The 20,138-nt window shown below is 36.9% G+C and overlaps 1 protein-coding gene across 1 annotated transcript in view; it reads left to right on the plus strand.

Moving 5' to 3' along the window:
* Nucleotides 1–19,911, plus strand: part of LOC126174749 (THO complex subunit 1) — a 109,580-nt gene extending 89,669 nt beyond the window's left edge. The window contains exons 11-13 of the mRNA XM_049921068.1: nucleotides 6,079–6,226; nucleotides 17,326–17,604; nucleotides 19,351–19,911. Of these exons, the coding sequence (XP_049777025.1) occupies nucleotides 6,079–6,226; nucleotides 17,326–17,604; nucleotides 19,351–19,518 (595 nt within the window). The 3' untranslated portion in view covers nucleotides 19,519–19,911. The remainder of the gene's footprint in view (nucleotides 1–6,078; nucleotides 6,227–17,325; nucleotides 17,605–19,350) is intronic.
* The last annotated feature ends 227 nt before the right edge of the window (nucleotides 19,912–20,138 follow it).

The following is a 20,138-nucleotide window of genomic DNA, read 5'->3' on the forward strand; positions in this document are numbered from 1 at the left end:
ACATTTTTCAGAACTTCCGCTTGCTTTGCACTCGATTCTAAGCCGCAGGCAGTTTTTTGGATTACAAAAACCGGAAAAAAAGTGCGGCTTAGATTCGAGTAAATACGGTATATTGTTTAGGTTACCTTCCATTAGGAAAGTGGGTGCACTCAGTGACAGTTATGTGATTTATAAATTATAGAGCACAGCAATCAGTCTGCCTGGGAAGAGGGAAGAAAGAAAGAAAAATAAAAGAAAAGCAAAAAGAGAAAAGGACAACTGAGTGCTGCGCTCTATAATTTATAAGTCTATATTATTGATAATAATCTTAGGACAATCAGTATCACCAGTATTGTGAAGCAGTAATAAAAACATAACAAGAATTTCTTGTTATTTAGCTTTTATGACTTGATCTTCATCATATGTCTCGGCTTTGCACAAACCACATAATGTTACAGCATGTTCATTGCACAAAATTTTTTGACAATGAGTACATGCATTTTTTATGTTCTGGTTTTTGTCTCTTGGATAGTCTTGACATATGCCACTGGATTTCTCAATGTCTGAAACTTCATTTCGTTGAAAATTGTTTCATAACTTGCTGTTCAGGATAACTTCCTTCTTGTCTGTTCGTCTATAATAATACAAAATAAAAGTTAGTTTACTCATTTCATATAGACTTAGCCATTGTAAATAATATAGAAACAATCAACCAAGTGCAATACACATAAAATGACATTTGAAAAAATATGAATAGCGAAATATATACTTACAATATATATACTTATCTTGACACTTGCATAGTGAGCTAAATGCTGCGTGGAAATCACCGGCACAGCCAACTGACCTCTTTGAGTAACACCCTTATGCTGACATGACGACAACAGTTTGTGCAGGTTGGGGAATGTAAACACCCTTATGCTGACATGACGACAACAGTTTGTGCAGGTTGGGGAATGTATAAAACCTAGTTACTGAGCGAACGAGAGCCATGTAGCCAGTCTTGACAAAATGCCAAATATTTTAAAATTTCAGTGCACAAAATGCTCATAGCATGAATGCTCCTGGATTAAATAACTGTTTGTTATAACACATTAGTGCAGGATTATTTTTTGTCATTGTGTTGTGACAATTTTCATCAAAATTGATCAACTCAGACATTGAAGTAGCAGTTTACTTAAAGTGTTTTCTTTTACTCTGCTGGACCATACTTATGGGAAGTCTGGTCACACTCAAAATAGGGTCTATTAGAGACCACACACCTGCTACAGATATTTATTTTCCATGTGATTGCATGGCATATAGTTTCTTAGTAATGCAAACAGTCTTGTTCATTTTCTCCAGTATATGTATAAAGACATATACACTTATCAGCCAGAGCATTATGACCATTAACCTGTTATCGATATAAACCGATCCAGGCGGTAGCAATGTCACCTAGTGAGGAATGAATGCTAGTGAGACACACGCATGGTGCATGCAGTATCAATGATTGTGCTCTCTGTGTGTAGAATGAGGAAGACACATGTTCTAACTGAGTTTGACGGAGGGCAGATTGTGATGGCCCATAGGCTTGGCATGACCATTTTGGAAACTGCACGACTTGTCAGGTGTTCAAGGTGTGCTGTGGTGAGTGTCTTCAACAAATGGTGAAACCAAGATGACCAACTGTGGTGGAACTAACATCAGACTTTAATGGTCGGCAAAGTTCAAGTGTGTATGAACACACAGTGCACCAAACACTCCAAATGATGGGCCTCTGTAGCCAAAGACCCATGCATGTGCCAATGTTAACACCGCGACATTGGCAGCTACGACTGAAATGGAGACATTACCATTGGCACTGGATGTTGGCGCGGTGGTAGAGTGTTGCATTGCCTGATGAATTCCGATACTTTCCTCACCATGCCAGTGGGAGGGTACAAATCCATGTCTCCCAGCGGAACAGCTCCTTGACACTCGTACTGTGGGATGGAGACAAGCTGATGGCAGCTCCATTATGCTCTTGGAAACATTCATGTTGGCATCTGTGGGCCCAGTGAAGCTCGTGCAAGGCACAATGATGGCCAAGGAATAATGTACTCTGGTTGCAGACCACATGTACACTCTTTCATGACTGTCATGTTTTCCAATGGCAGTGGCATTTTTCAGCAAGGTAATGTGCCCTGTCACAAGGCCAGGAGTGTGATGGAGTGGTTGGAGAAACAGTGAGGACTTCCAATTGATGTGCTGGCCCCCCAACTCGCCAGATCTGAACCCTATCGAACACATCTGGGATTTGATAGAATGTGGCGTCAGAGTTCATCGTCCCCCTCCCCAGAATTTATGGAAATTAGGTGACTTGTGTGTGCATGTGTGGTGCCAACTCCCTCCAGCAACCTACCAAGGCCTTATTGCTTCCATGCCATGATGCCACGATGTGTCGCTGCCATTATCCATGCTGAAGGTGGACAAAACAGCTATTAGGTAGGTGTTCATAATGTTCTGGCTGATCAGTGTGTGTTACATAACGGAATGAGTTGAACTATCAGAAAACTGACTACACTTTGGTATGCCTTTTTTAAAAAAAAGTTTGTATGTGTTTTAATAAGCTATATACTATGCATGTATAGTTTTTCTAATGTAATGTTGCATGTGGATTTTAAGAGTTTGATGTTATTTTTGTTATGATCTCTTAAAATTAATACTGAGAGATAGATCAGGAAAGTTACCTCATTGTAACCAAGAAAATGGAGAGATCATCTCAGAGACATTCTACAAACTTTTAAACTGCAATGGCCCATTGGAGTAGGTTATTTCAAGTTAAACATAGACAGATGTATTTTAACCACTTGAGCTAATTGTTCAGTAAACTCCCACTTCTTTAGAGAATCGAATTCCCATGTATAAAACAGCTTCCAATGTCTGATTACTGTACAAATGAGTTAATATTTGATGTTGATTACATAAGCGAGAAAAAGTTTAGAAAAGGTTTGAAACTATGCTTTATGTTTGTTGGAAATTGTCAAGTGCTCTCATTATGAAACACTGAATGAATATATTCTAGGTAATTTGCACACCATTTTATACAGAAACAACTTATGTCTCAGTGCTTATGACGTCATATCTCCTGATGTGTGTGTAGTACTATGATATAATATTGCAGGTACATTCAGTGATATATGTAGATGCTGTCTGTGTAGTGTTTTGCAAATAGAGTTAGTAGTTAAGAAGTAATAAATTAAAATGTCAAGTCTGATGCTGAAGAAGAAGTTTCATAAATATTTGACATTATGTGCAAAGTTTGTTGAAGTTGCTAAGTGCTCTCATTCTCAAATACTGGATAAATAAAGTAAGGGTATTTGCGCACCATCAGTTATGGTGCCTCAAGACAAACATACAGTTTCTAACTGAAATACATGTCTTATTGTGTTAAACTTTTAATGTAAGAGTATGCTTCTTAACAAGTAGATTATGACAGAATTTTAAATTTTTAAATTTGGTCAATAACTATGAAAAATATTGAAAATAAAATTAAATAGGTGACCTGCAAATAGTAATAGGTTCTAGGATAACTGATTAGTGATATAGATCCTCCAGCCATTAATGAGGTAATCAAAGAACTAAAACTTTCAAGGAAAGTAGTAAAGACCTAATTTATGCAGAAATCTGGGAACACACAGGAAAACGAATAGTCATAAATTTCCACCAATATATAGTCGAAGTGTGAATCATAGAGCACTGTACCACTTAAATAATACACCCACTATTTACAAGAGGAGATAAAACCCTTCTGGACTGCACATAGAAAAGTTTCTGCAATAAATTTACAATAAGATTGAAAGCACTCTGGAAGTGCAACTTGGAGAATACCAAGGAGAATTTAATCTATACAAAAAGTTGCCCAGACTAAATTCTCTACCTGAAACTAACAATGGAATATTTCAAGTACAGAAATAAACTTCTCTTTATTTCATTCATATATTAAAAGAAAAAGGGCATATGATAGTATCCATAGAGCTACACTTGTAAAAATCCTTAGATTATTTGGTCTTCACCTCAGATTAATAAAAATCATCGGATTAACTTTAACCAACAGAAAGTCCAAGATAAAGTCCAGGGAAGAAATTTCAAAAGCTTCCACAATAAAAACCAGTCTTAGACAAGATGATGGATTGTCCACACTGCTCTTCAATGTAGCCCTTGATTACATCATGAAGGTTTGGCAAAATCTTTATAAACAATCAGAAAAAAATTAACATAGTTCTACAGTTTAAATACAGGGTGGTTATAATTAAACTTTTGTTACTTGAATCAGTGTAGATGGAAAATTTTTACCTAGATTTTACATTGTTGGTGGCGTTAGTGTCACGACTTGCTATTAGGTGGCAGTAATGGTAAGGACATGTTTGGTTGAAACACAAGCATCATTCTGCATTACATTTGCAGTCAGTCAACATGGGTCTGATCAAGGTGAGCAGGCCTTCACTTGTAAAGCTATTTTATTGAAACAGCAGCAACACTGCTGCTGCTCTTCATGAGTATCAATGAAAACATGATTCAAAAGTTCAAATTAACTGGTGATTTGGGAATTGCTCCTACGAGAGGCCAACAGCCATTTGTGACCATTGACGTGGCTGAGAATGGTGGACGCAATGTTCAGTCATCGAGCAGTGCACAACAGCTGAACATTCCGTGGTCCACCATTGTTTTGGGCAGTAGTAAGGCAACATCCAGAGCTGTTCCAGACTGTCATGGATGCAGACAGTCGTCACATAGAGCAAAATTTGTAACCTGTTACGTAAACATGGTACGCAGTTAACAAATGTTATCCTCTGATGTGGAAATTAAAATGTTTTTCTTTCAATGGTTAGTTCATTACTTTTCTTCTGCAAGTTCTTACAGTGTTTACACGAAGTTTCATTTCCTACAAACACTCCTTTGTCATGGGGGCCCTGAGAAGTAGCAAAATTTGAATTATAATAACCCTGTATTTTGGAAAAATTGTCCAGTACAACTTAAATGGGAACAAAACAGTGATAAATAGAAGCAATAAAATGAAAAAAAAAAAATACTCAATTTCTAACCTGTCAACATATATCAAGAAATGCTTGTCAATTGACACTATAAAACCATGATTCTCCTGGAAGATACTTATTTTTTCGAAACCCTCTTCAGAATTAAGGAAGACAAACTGATTAGCTGCTCAAAACCGAAAGAATAATCATCATAACTTGCCTAAATTAAAAATACCATGTTGAAGTAGTGTGGAAATCTGGAGAATTCTCCCTGATGAAATGGTCCGTTGATAGATTGACCCAGTCGCTGGTATATGAAGACGAAAAGACTCTTTTATTTCTTTCACATCCTGTTAATGCAAGGAAACAGGATTTTACAACTGCTGGTGAGAAATCTTAGAAAAAAGACTGGAGGACAATTGATTCAAGAATTTCAGCAAGAACTTAAAGCTGTTGGACTCAGGATAACAGATGCAGAGAACAAAGATAAAGTAGTACTCTTCTTAAGAACCACAAATTTTCAGCAGAAATGAGACATAAAGAGGCTATAGAGATTTCAGTAAAACTGAGAAAATTGCAGTTGTAAAGAATATAATGGTATTGGATGGCACACAAGAACCAATCAGTACAACCCTCAAAGAAAAATTTAATTTGGAACAATTGAAGTGGCACAATGAGGCCAATAAAGTTAATAACAATAATAATTATTATTTTTATTATAATATTTCATTATGGCAGTGCATTCCCAAGAGAGAGGGAGAGAGAGAGAGAGAGAGAGAGAGAGAGAGAGAGAGAGAGAGAGAGAGAGAAAATGGCTTCTCTCATTGAACTACATGATTCCAGAAAGGACAACAGCTCCAAAAATTATATGGCACTATCTCCTTACTTCACATGGTTTTAAAACTGATTTGCAATGATTTTAGATCTAAGTTGACAGCCTTGTAATAGAATCATTTAACTATGGTTTAATAAATGTAGCTGTGCATCCTTAGTTATTAGTTTCATGGGTGTTGCATTATACTCATAAATATTTGAATCATCATTGCTGTGTAAAACTGTAAAACTAATGCACTAATAATATAATCTGGATGTCTTTCCCCAGGAAAGTATTTGATGCAAATTTTGGATGGCGGGCACTGCGCCTGCTGGCACGCAGGAGTCCACATTTTTTCACACATAGCAACAATCCGATCCACAAGCTGTCTGATTATCTTGAAACAATGATCAAGAAAGTTGCCAGGGACAGACCAGTAAGGGTTGCTATTTATCTTGTAAATTAAATCAAACTTTATTTGAACATCTTTGTTAATAAGCACATATAGAAATAAGACACACTCATATATTTGATGTGGTTGATACAGCAATGTGCTTGAAAAATAATTTGGGGGCATCTGGATCTGCAGTTGGTTAAGGGATCTGTTACAGTAAAGAATTTATGTAAGTTGTTTTTTTGTCCTCTTTTTCTTAAAGTGATTTGTTGCTTAAAGAAAGTTATGTGTTATTGAATATTACTCTGTTTGTAAACATGTCTGTGGTTATAAGTTGTAGTTTTTTTAATTTTGTGTTTTTTTTTTTTTTTTTTTTTAGGTAAGAAAGCTCTTGAAAATTCTGTTATTAAATAGTGTATCCTCTTTTTACTTATTTGAGCCCTCATAGAAGTTAGGAGTTTGAAAAGACTATCTTGCAGTGATAACTTATAATGTGTGTAGAGAGAGGAAAGGGGAATCCCCAGATTCAAGTTTATGGTAATAGTGAATGTAATATGTATGAAATGTCCATCCTTACAAGAACATTACAAGAGCATGCAGGGTTGGTTGGTATCAGAGGAACATTGAGCTTTCTAGAAAGTTGTTTTATCAGTATCTGAAAAAAATAGGAAAGTGAAGACAGTTAAATTACAGCACATTCTAACTTAAGAAAGAATTTAAATATTTGTGCCAATTCTGTTATGTTGCCATTTTCATTTCTATTCATACCGTACATATAGTCTGTCTTCTCCACCCTATGTTCTTAGTCTCCTTCCTTGATTTCCAAACGAGCAATTCAGCCTATTATTCACATTTTTTTCAAGTTTCTTCATACATGCATAGATACTACTACTATACATTTGCAGTGATAGGAAGCACCTCAGCTGAGACTTGTACTGCCTTGCCTGTCCTCATTGAGAAAATTTCTGTTTCCTATTCCTCCTGAAGAGGGGCAGCAGCCTTTTCAGTAGTTGCAAGGGCAACAGTCTGGATGATTGACTGATATGGCCTTTTAACAATAACCAAAACGGCCTTCCTGTGCTGGTACTGCGAACGGCTGAAAGCAAGGGGAAACTACGGCCGTAATTTTTCCCGAGGGCATGCAGCTTTACTGTATGGTTAAATGATGATGGCGTCCTCTTGGGTAAAATATTCCAGAGGTAAAATAGTTCCCCATTCGGATCTCCGGGCGGGGACTACTCAAGAGGACGTCGTTATCAGGAGAAAGAAAACTGGCTTTCTATGGATCGGAGCGTGGAATGTCAGATCCCTTAATCGGGCAGGTAGGTTAGAAAATTTAAAAAAGGGAAATGTATAGGTTGAAGTTAGATATAGTGGGAATTAGTGAAGTTCGGTGGCAGGAGGAACAAGACTTCTGGTCAGACGAATACAGGGTTATAAATACAAAGTCAAATAGGGGTAATGCAGGAGTAGGTTTAATAATGAATAGGAAAATAGGAATGCCGCCGAGTAAGTGACGCCAGAAACCATTTCCAGAAAGTTAAGTGATTTAGACAGGAATATAATTTAGTTTAACGCCGACAACAAATTAAATACATGCATTAGTGTATCATTTAGTCTTGCCGTTAAAGGTTTGACTTTTCTTTGCGTATCTTTTTCAGAAAACACGAAAAGATCGTAACTTCGCGAAGTCGCGCTTAGGCTTAAATTTTGTAATCGTGTTTGTTTCTTGTTTCACGGTAATTTAACTAATTTCTCGGTAACAAATAAGTAAACTACCGTAAATAGCGTATAACTTCATTGTTTTAATACAGATTTCAGAAAAACAGCGTAACTTTATATCAGAAACTTGCTTATATACATTTGTTTATAGGCCTAATTCTTGTAACGTTTTTGGAGAATCAAAGTTAAAGTATCTTGTTTAATTGTCCTTTTTTTCATTCCATCGAGTGAAATATAAAATAAATAGCGTATACCTTCATTGTTTTAATACAGATCTCAGAAAAACAGCGGAATTTTAAATCAGAAACTTGCTTATATACATTTGTGAATAGGCTTAATTCTTGTAACGTCTTTTTTGATTTTCGGTAATTTAATTGATTTATTCTAGCTAAAGTATTATTTTTGCCATGAGTGAGAAGTGCCAGACTTGCCGTAGAATTGTTAGTTCCGGGATTTGGTGTGATGGATGCAGTAGTTTTTTGCACTGGGGGGACTGCAGTGGCGTGGGTGTCGGGAAAGTGGATCAGGCTCATCAGTGGTTATGTAGGATTTGCAGCAGAGATAGGAAGATAGTGGAACAGGAGGGGAAAATTGCTGCCCTTCAGGCTGAGCTAGATCAGGCTAGGGACGATCTGGACAGGTTAAGGAGGGAGAAGGGCAAAGAGAGGTGGGAAGTGGCAACAGGTAGCAGAAGGAACAGGCCTAGAACTAAGTCTGACAGTTTTGTGGTGAATGTCGAAAATAAGTTTGACCTGTTGCTTCAGTTAGAAACTGATGAGCCTCAAGCAGAGGTAGGTGTAGACAGGACACAACAAACTTTCAATAGGAAATTGAAAAAGAATGTAGGAAAGCCATTGAAAAGGAAGAAAGTTTTGTTGTTAGGCAGTTCTCATGCCAGAGGTGTAGGCCAACTTCTGCAGGAGGAATTAGGACCAGAATACCAGGTCACAAATTTTTTCAAACCAAGTGCTAGTCTGGATCAGGGGACAGAGGATTTAGGTTCACTCTGTAAAGGATTTACCAGGGAAGACACCGTGGTTATTGTGGGAGGGCCAGGGAACAGCATCGACAGAGATCCTGGGTACAGTATAGAGTGTGACCTGGTAAAGATTGCGTCGGCATCGAGACACACCAGTGTTGAATTTGTATCTGTCCTGAGACGCCATAACCGGCCTCATTTGAACTCTTCTGTTGGGAGAGTTAATTTGGAGTTGGAACGGCTGCTTGGGTCGGGTGCGGGGGCTCATATTGGTGTGGTTCCTGTTGATTCTCTCAGTAGGTGGGACTATACCAGGCACGGCCTACATCTCAACAGGAAAGGGAAGGGGAAACTGGCTGGGGTAATAGCAGGAAATTTAAGGGGGGGAGGCACTGCCATGAATGGTAAAATACCAGTGGTTACAGGTGTTGGAGCAGCACCTTTTTTAGGATAGGTAAGACAGAAAGATTTCAAGTTCTACGAGAGGTCAGGATTGAAACAAATCTTCAGTTTAGGAAAGAAATTAAACAGCACAATTCTAGCATATTGGATCACCAATCACAGCTGTCAATTATAAATTTTCACCAATCACCAGAAATTTTATCTCCACCAAGTTGTATCTCAGTCCTAGGTAATTGCATTGATGAATTAAAGTCACCCAACCCAGTTGACATAATCTGCCTCTCTGAACACCATGTGACCACTGGTATAGCAACTAGGCCTAAGCACAATGAGAAACTCAGACAGGAGAGTACTGCAAATGTTAGAATAAGGAAAGGTTCTCATAAAAGTATAATTAAAAATAATGTAAGTATATTTCATCAAACTATTGGGAGTTTAAAGAATAAAATAGATGAGCTTCTGGTTTGTTTAGAAGATTTAGAAGCTGAGGATGAAATAGATATACTATGCCTGTCTGAGCATCACATTGTTACTGATATGGATAAGGTAAATGTAAGTGGATATAAGCTCTCTGCACATGTAATGAGAGAAAATATGGAGAAAGGAGGAGTTGCCATATATGTCAAAAGTCATCATTGTGCAAAAAATATAGAAACAAAAAAGTTTTGTGTAGAGAAACATATAGAAGCATGTGCCTGTGAGCTTAAATTAAATAAAGGCACATTTATAATTGTAACTGTATATAGGTCCCCATCAGGAAATTTTCATCTGTTTCTGAAAAATTTGGACTCCTTGTTGTGCTATCTGTCAGACAGGGGGAAGCAAATTATTATTTGTGGGGACTTCAATGTAGATTCTCTGAAAGAGGGTAATAGGAAAAATGACCTTGAAGTATTACTCGGTTCTTTCAATTTGACACCCATTATTGATTTTCCTACTCGGGTGGTAAAGGATAGCAGCTCACTGATAGATAACTTCTTTATAGACCAAGATAAGTTTAACCAGATAAATGCTCAGCCTGTTGAGAATGGTCTTTCTGATCATGGTGCACAGCTAGTTACAATATGTGACATAGCTCCATTCAGTAATACTAAACAGTCCTCCAAAGTAGTACGTTCAGTCAATGATTTAACAATTGCAAATTTCAGGGAAAGCCTACAGCAGTTAGACTGGGATGAGGTGTAGCGTGAACCTGATGCCAATTTAAAATATAATTTATTTCATGACATTTTTGTAAATGCATTTGAAAACTGCTTCCCCAAGAAAATAGTTAAATATACTCGTAAGAAACCTTGTAACAAACCATGGCTTACTAAGGGTATAAAAATATCTTCTAACCGGAAAAGGGAAATGTATCTGACAGCAAGAAAGAGTAGTGACCCAGAAACTATCAAACATTATAAAAACTACTGTGTTATATTAAGAAAAGTTATTAAAAAATCCAGAAGTATGTGTATCATGTCTGAAATCAGCAACTCTGATAATAAAATTAAAACAATTTGGAATATTATTAAAAGAGAAACAGGTCAACCAAGAGCACAGGAAGACAGTATTACCATCAAATTGAATGAAAACTTTAAGAACAAAAAGTCAGAAGTTTAAAATATTTTTAATAATAATTTTCTAAATGTTGTGGATATAGTAGGATCCAGGTGTTCATTAGAAGATGCTAGGCTGTTAATGGAAGAGGCCATACCTATGCAATTTGATACAATTGAAATCTCACCCACTTCTCCCTCTGAAATTAGGAAAATAATAAACTTGCTTAAAAGCAAAAACTCACATGGAATTGACGGCATTTCCAGCAAAATACTAAAAGCTTGTTCTCAACAGATAAGTAAGATTCTCAGCCACCTGTGTAATAGCTCTCTGGAACAGGGCATTTTCCCTGATAGACTGAAATATGCTATTGTTATACCTTTGCATAAAAAGGGGGATAGATCTGATGTCAACAATTACCATCCAATCTCCCTTCTAACAGCTTTATCCAAATTTTTTGAGAAAGTAATGTATTCAAGAGTAGCTTCACATATCTGTAACAAACAAATACTAACAAAATGTCAGTTTGGTTTCCAGAAAGGTTTTTCAACAGAAAATGCCATATATGCTTTCACCAATCAAATTTTGAATGATCTGAATAACCGAACACCACCCATTGGGATTTTTTGTGATCTCTCAAAGGCTTTTGATTGTGTAAATCATGAAATTCTGCTAGACAAGCTCAAGTACTGTGGCATGAGTGGGACAGTGCACAAATGGTTTAATTCGTACCTAACTGGAAGAGTGCAGAAAGTTGAAATAAGTAGTTCTCATAATATGCAAAGATCAGCACATTCCTCAAACTGGGGAACTATCAAGAATGGGGTTCCACAAGGGTCAGTCTTGGGTCCTTTGTTGTTCTTAATATATATTAATGACTTGCCATTCTATATTCATGAAGAGGCAAAGTTAGTTCTCTTTGCTGATGATACAAGTATAGTAATCACACCTGACAAACAAGACTTAACTGATGAAATTGTCAGTACTGTCTTTCAGAAAATTACTAAGTGGTTCCTTGTAAACGGACTCTCACTGAATTTTGATAAGACACAGTACATACAGTTCCGTACAGTGAATGGTATGACGCCATTAATAAATATAGACCTTAATCAGAAGCATATAGCTAAGGTAGAATATTCCAAATTTTTAGGTGTGTCCATTGATGAGAGATTAAATTGGAAGAAACACATTGATGATCTGCTGAAACGTTTGAGTTCAGCTACTTATGCAATAAGGGTCATTGCAAATTTTGGTGATAAACATCTTAGTAAATTAGCTTACTACGCCTATTTTCACTCGTTGCTTTCATATGGCATCATATTTTGGGGTAATTCATCACTGAGGAATAAAGTATTTATTGCACAAAAGCGTGTAATCAGAATAATAGCTGTAGTCCATCCAAGATCATCCTGCAGACATTTATTTAAGGATCTAGGGATATTCACAGTAGCTTCTCAGTATATATACTCTCTTATGAAATTTGTTATTAACAACCAAACCCAATTCAAAAGTAATAGCAGTGTGCATAACTACAATACTAGGAGAAAGGATGATCTTCACTATTCAAGATTAAATCTAACTTTGGCACAGAAAGGGGTGAATTATACTGGCACTAAAGTCTTTGGTCACTTACCAAATAGTATCAAAAGTCTGACAGATAACCAACAAGTATTTAAGAAGAAATTAAAAGAATTTCTGAATGACAACTCCTTCTACTCCATAGAGGAATTTTTAGATATAAATTAAAAAAAAAAAAAAACAAAAAAAAATATTAAAAAAAAATAAAAATAAAAAAACACAAAAATGAAAAAGTCGTTATATTAACTTAAGTATGTTGTTAAATTAACTTAATTATGTCTTGTATTGGAAAATTTGACTCGTTCCACATCATTACGAAATATCGTATTCATGATCCATGGAACTAGTATTAATCTAATCTAATCTAATCTGCGGGTAAGCTACTACAAACAGCATAGTGAACGCATTATTGTGGCCAAGATAGATACAAAGCCCACACCTACTACAGTAGTACAAGTTTATATGCCAACTAGCTCTGCAGATGACGAAGAAATTGAAGAAATGTATGATGAAATAAAAGAAATTATTCAGATAGTGAAGGGAGACGAAAATTTAATAGTCATGGGTGACTGGAATTCGAATGTAGGAAAAGGGAGAGAAGGAAACGTAGTAGGTGAATATGGATTGGGGCTAAGAAATGAAAGAGGAAGCCGCCTGGTAGAATTTTGCACAGAGCACAACTTAATCATAGCTAACACTTGGTTTAAGAATCATGATAGAAGGTTGTATACATGGAAGAACCCTGGAGATACTAAAAGGTATCAGATAGCTTATATAATGGTAAGACAGAGATTTAGGAACCAGGTTTTAAATTGTAAGACATTTCCAGGGGCAGATGTGGATTCTGACCACAATCTATTGGTTATGAGCTGTAGATTAAAACTGAAGAAACTGCAAAAAGGTGGGAATTTAAGGAGATGGGACCTGGATAAACTGAAAGAACCAGAGGTTGTACAGAGTTTCAGGGAGAGCATAAGGGAACAATTGACAGGAATGGGGGAAAGAAATACAGTAGAAGAAGAATGGGTAGCTTTGAGGGATGAAGTAGTGAAGGCAGCAGAGGATCAAGTAGGTAAAAAGAGGAGGGCTAGTAGAAATCCTTGGGTAACAGAAGAAATATTGAATTTAATTGATGAAAGGAGAAAATATAAAAATGCAGTAAATGAAGCAGGCAAAAAGGAATACAAACGTCTCAAAAATGAGATAGACAGGAAGTGCAAAATGGTTAAGCAGGGATGGCTAGAGGACAAATGTAAGAATGTAGAGGCTTATCTCACTAGGGGTAAGATAGATACAGCCTACAGGAAAATTAAAGAGACCTTTGGAGAAAAGAGAAGCACTTGTATGAACATCAAGAGCTCAGATGGAAACCCAGTTCTAAGCAAAGAAGGGAAAGCAGAAAGGTGGAAGGAGTATATAGAGGGCCTATACAAGGGCGATGTACTTGAGGACAATATTATGGAAATGGAAGAGGATGTAGATCAAGATGAAATGGGAGATACGATAATGCGTGAAGAGTTTGACAGAGCACTGAAAGACCTGAGTCGAAACAAGGCCCCCGGAGTAGACAACATTCCATTGGAACTACTGACGGCCTTGGGAGAGCCAGTCCTGACAAAACTCTACCATCTGGTGAGCAAGATGTATGAAACAGGCGAAATACCCTCAGACTTCAAGAAGAATATAATAATTCCAATCCCAAAGAAAGCAGGTGCTGACAGATGTGAAAATTACCGAGCAATCAGTTTAATAAGCCACAGCTGCAAAATACTAACACGAATTCTTGACAGACGAATGGAAAAACTAGTAGTAGCCGACCTCGGGGAAGATCAGTTTGGATTCCGTAGAAATACTGGAACACGTGAGGCAATACTGACCTTACGACTTATCTTAGAAGAAAGATTAAGGAAAGGCAAACCTACGTTTCTAGCATTTGTAGACTTAGAGAAAGCTTTTGACAATGTTGACTGGAATACTCTCTTTCAAATTCTAAAGGTGGTAGGGGTAAAATACAGGGAGCGAAAGGCTATTTACAATTTGTACAGAAACCAGGTGGCAGTTGTAAGAGTCAAGGGACATGAAAGGGAAGCAGTGGTTGGGAAGGGAGTAAGACAGGGTTGTAGCCTATCCCCGATGTTATTCAATCTGTATATTGAACAAGCAGTAAAGGAAACAAAAGAAAAATTTGGAGTAGGTATTAAAATCCATGGAGAAGAAATAAAAACTTTGAGGTTTGCCGATGACATTGTAATTCTGTCAGAGACAGCAAAGGACTTGGAAGAGCAGTTGAATGGAATGGATGGTGTCTTGAAGGGAGGATATAAGACGAACATCAACAAAAGCAAAACAAGGATAATGGAATGTAGTCGAATTAAGTCGGGTGATGTTGAGGGTATTAGATTAGGAAATGAGACACTTAAAGTAGTAAAGGAGTTTTGCTATTTGGGGAGCAAAATAACTGATGATGGTCGAAGTAGAGAGGATATAAAATGTAGACTGGCAATGGCAAGGAAAGCGTTTCTGAAGAAGAGGAATTTGTTAACATCGAGTATTGATTTAAGTGTCAGGAAGTCATTTCTGAAAGTATTTGTATGGAGTGTAGCCATGTATGGAAGTGAAACATGGACGGTAAATAGTTTGGACAAGAAGAGAATAGAAGCTTTCGAAATGTGGTGCTACAAAAGAATGCTGAAGATTAGATGGGTAGATCACATAACTAATGAGGAAGTATTGAATAGGATTGGGGAGAAGAGAAGTTTGTGGCACAACTTGACCAGAAGAAGGGATCGGTTGGTAGGACATGTTCTGAGGCATCAAGGGATCACCAATTTAGTATTGGAGGGCAGCGCGGAGGGTAAAAATTGTAGGGGGAGTCCAAGAGATGAATACACTAAGCAAATTCAGAAGGATGTAGGTTGCAGTAGGTACTGGGAGATGAAGATGCTTGCACAGAACAGAGTAGCATGGAGAGCTGCATCAAACCAGTCTCAGGACTGAAGACCACAACAACAACAACATTCCTCCCAGCATCATTTGGCTGTTTCGTTTCTAAATTCCCAAAGAGACCACAAACTCTCTCTTTTGTAATCAAAAAGTAAACCTAATCCACACACAACACTTGTTGTCATGTCATGCATGTACATCAGTGTGTGTGTGTGTGTGTGTGTGTGTGTGTGTGTGAGAGAGAGAGAGAGAGAGAGAGAGAGAGAGAGAGAGAGAGAGAGAGCTTGAAACATATAGAAATTTATACATTAAGTCACTCTAATCTTGATGATTAAAATTCTTTTGGGTGTTGTCCCCGCGTCATTGTATGTAATACTTTAATTATAAACTTACAACTAGTGCTTTGACCATATTACAACAGCCTTCCTCAGGACAAGACTGGTTTTGGTGGAGGGAATGTAGCTCTATTTGTTGAGATGATTGGTGTCAATATGTCATATTTTTCAAACTTTATTGGCCTTCGAATATAATAGGATAGTCATGACAGAAAGGAGAAAGGTAGGGAGGAAGCTATTGGTGCGCTAGCTGGCTTGTTACTGATTGGTGACAGTCTGCAAATCAACACATGGCTCCTGGTGGACACATTTTCCTCCTGGTTTATCAGAAATGCACCAACTGTTCTCCTGTAGCTGTTTGTTTAGTCTGTTGCACCTGTGCCTGGCAAGGCTTTTTGCCCGTGACCACTTGTGGGCCACTGGACTGCGATAGCTAGTAGCAGGATGCCGGAGGTTTTTAGCTGTCCTGTCTATTGACATTGTCTGGCTGCTGAGTAATTTCAGTCACCTCGTGAATTTTTTGTTGGTGCATCCACGACTCTATCACCAGTACATGGGCTTCCTTACACATGGGCACTGTCTGAAGTGCCAGTTGCGAATTAATGATGACAAAAGAGTGAACTGTGCTGCTGTCAGTATGTCTCTTCATTGTAGAGCTGTTTTGGTTCACAGATTTTATGAACTGCAAGAATTGAAGAGCACTGCATAAACAGTTTGATAATCCATTTTCATCATGGGAATTTTTAATCTGCATTATTGGTCAAGCTGTAATTTAGTTCACTGTTAATCACTCGCCGATTTTGTTGAACATGAAAAAGTATGACTGAAACTCTGATCTTTACTGTGACAGGAATGCAGTGAAGGTGTTTCAGTCCTTGCACATAATGGAAAAGATAATTTGTCCCAGAATTCATATGATAGTATAATCTTTACTCCTTCATTATTTACATTCCAATTAGGATTTCCCATTACCAAATCAACATTGCTATGTAATTCCCATGTTAAAAAGACTTGAACTATTATCCTGAAAGTTCAGTACATTTAACTTCATAGAGCAGTAAAGCTAACTAATCACATGTGGGTGTGAGCTGTGTTCACCTTATGAGTGAAAGCTTAAATGTTTGGCAATCTTTTTGTTGTGCCTGTCTGTGATTCACACTGAGTGGTCAATAGCATCCTGATTTATTTTCTGGAGATAAAATGATGCTAACTACTACAAAAAGCACAGACACATGCACCTGCACAGTGACATTTTCTCAGCCAACTTTGTTGTACCATTGCTTAGCTTGATTGCTGCATTGCCTGCACAATGTAGTCAGCTAGGACAATGTACCCAGGCAGGTATATGTGTATGGATGTATGTTTATGTGCATGTATACTGTTGGCCCAGAAAAGGACATTGTCTAAAAGCTTAGTAATGTTTTCTGTCTTTGTGCCTATTGACCACTCAGTGCCTGAACTATTTGATGAGTTGTTACTTTTACACATTCCATTATTTATTAGTATTGCATTGTCTAGATGTTTTACCCCTTGTTCCGGCCACGTTTTCTCTTGCTACTAATCCTTCATTGTTTTCTTCTACATTAATGATTGTTTCACCATTTTTAATTCAATCATGTCATTACTGTTTTGTTTATGGATAGATGTCGGCATCTGCTACAGCAGTAGATGAGACACGTGGAGGAGTTGAAGTTCTTGAAGCAGAAAACAAGGAAGAAGAAGAAGAGCTGCTAAAAACAGAAGTGAAGGAGGAAGAAACAGAGCCAGAAGAAGGCGAAAGTGATCATCATATGCATGATTCACATGATCGTCATCCTACACCACCACCTCGGAAACCGACACAGGCACAACTGTCTGCTGTTGCCTCACTACTGGGAGAGGACTGGAAAAAACTGGCATACAAACTTGACTTCTCCAGTGAGGTACTGTGTGTTTTTATGCTCCACTTATTATGTTTCATTAAAATTTCTTGAAAAACCATTATATCTTCATCTTTATGTATTATAATGTGTGTCCATGGAAAGTTAGTTAATTGTTGCCTTGATGGAAGTGTTTTTGGAAACTTGGTTGCTGACTAACTGCAAAAACTAGTTAGTACTTTTTGTTAGGTTGCCTATGTACACTTAGTAACTTTTGATGGCTGGAAAATTCAGCAAATCTGTCTCGCAAGCACCCATGCAATGTGTATCACAAGGAATCTGCAGCTCTTTGATTGTTTGATTGATGTGATGGGCATGTTTTTTACTGATGAGGTTCCCTTCTTGTGCAGAGCCGGATGCACAAACCTGTGAATAATTTCATTTTGAGAAATCAAGTCAGTATGTTTAGTCCAACAACTTTATGAATTTTTAAAGCCTTATTAAAATAAGATTTTCCCAATTTTGCAAAATAAGCATATATCAGCTTGAACTTCATGGACGTGAATCTTCGTTCACCGAGCCTTTGCTTCAGATTAGGAGAAGCAAGTAACAGCAGAGTACCAAATCTTGAGAAATTCAACAGATATGGAGCACTTCTGAGTGAATGTTCTGCCCTTGTACAGCAACAATCTTATACATATGTGTGAAGGCAGTTCATACTTTTGTATATGTATCCTGAACCGCTTTCTTCTGTTTGTCTACTCCTTATTGATTGACTTGCTCTTGTGAAGGTGGTGTGCAATTTGTTTTACAGGTCTTTCATCTAATAATTCTTCCTCTATGGGTGTTGTGTGTCCCTTTAATGTCAGTAACATTTACTTCTAAATTATTTATATTCAACCACAACTTTCCACTAGCATATTTAGTTTATCTATTTGTTTATCTATTTGTTATGCATATCTATTTGTTATGCATATTCTTGCACACTAAACTAGAAAGTGTGTATATGAGGTTATAGATTGGATTATCCTTTTCTTTACAAATATTGATTATATTTTTGTATATTGTGTAGAGAACTTTCTTCCTTGAGTTATTTATAACTTATTAATTTAAATATTGTGAAAAATAATGATCTGTTGGATACAGAATTGATCACAACAGTTATTCACTCCTTCCACTTCTACAGTATTAGCAGAAAGATAAAATCATACTGTGGGTTTGGCAAATTATTCCACATGACATTCTTAATAAGTTATTTGGAGAAATGTTATATATTATCCTCAACTTTCTCTGCCATTTACACAGCTCAAGTAACTAATCCAGTCTCTCAATGACCTTCTGAATTATCAGTTTCAGTTTTTAAACCTATGATCTTCACAAAATCAGGACAAGCTTATCAGAGTTTCTTATGCCTTCCACAAATGGTTCAATACAAATAGTTTAATACCGATGTTGAAATCAACACAATGATTCCATTATTTTGTAGTCATATCTACCCTTTGATAATATGATAATTTGTACTGCATTATTTATTGCAGCAATTTCCTCACTTCTATATCTATATGACTCTTTCATCTTCATCTTTAGTTGTTTTGTTTAAACTTTGCTTCTAATACAGGAACTGTCAATTCAAAAGTCTCAAATGTTATTGGTTGTTCACTTGTAAATGTCCTCATTTTTACATCAGTATTATTATTATTATTATTATTTATAAATTACAGAAGTATGTTTTCAATACCTTTTAAGCATAAAAAATCCTATCAGATTGTTATTTTTATTGTTTTGACAGAAAAGGCTATGTGTCCACAGGTTGAGTTCTTCGAAAGTGAGCATCCAACAGATGCAGAGCGTGCAAAGCATATGCTGCAGATATGGGCTGAAGAAGATGATGGTGCAAATCCTGAGTTCCTAGCATATATTCTTGAGGGTCTGGGTTGTCATTCTGCTGCAAAAGTGTTGAAAGAACCATCTCCATAGTGCAAAGTTGTTTTGTTGATTATTTCAAACTGTCTGCAGTGAAGTGACAGTGCATTTAGGAAACAATTGAAAATGTTTATTTTATGTGTTGAATTTAGGGAATACAACCAGATTTCTAAATTTCTTTAAATAAAGTAAATGTATAGTACATGATTTTATGGGAATAGCTTGAGTCTCAAACTGTCGCTGGAAAGAAAAGTGTAACCATGACAATGAGAAGGAGATTTATCTGAATCACAGAATTCATAGTCTTGGTCACATTTTATCTTATATAAACGCTATAGCTAATAGTTAATGAACAAGTGTACTCTGTGTCGCTGCCTTGTGAGATCTGATGATGGCTTTAAATCTCAAACTGGTTATCTGTTCAAATAAAATAAAGTGTGACCAAAATGGCAAATCTACTATTTATTTAGATATCAAGGCCCTGGTTCCCCCAAAAATCAAAGTGACCTCATTCCAAGAAGGTTACTTACCAGATTGGAGGTCTCAGAAATGAGAATTGACAATGTGGTGCTGTTGTATAGCTGTACATACAGTAGAGGACATCTAGATTAACAATAAGTGTAATTCTAATAATCACATACCCATTATATAATTTCATAACATGCAAGACTAAT

The sequence above is a fragment of the Schistocerca cancellata genome, chromosome 3 (assembly GCF_023864275.1).
Source record: "Schistocerca cancellata isolate TAMUIC-IGC-003103 chromosome 3, iqSchCanc2.1, whole genome shotgun sequence".
In the NCBI taxonomy this organism is placed as follows: Eukaryota; Metazoa; Arthropoda; class Insecta; order Orthoptera; family Acrididae; genus Schistocerca; species Schistocerca cancellata.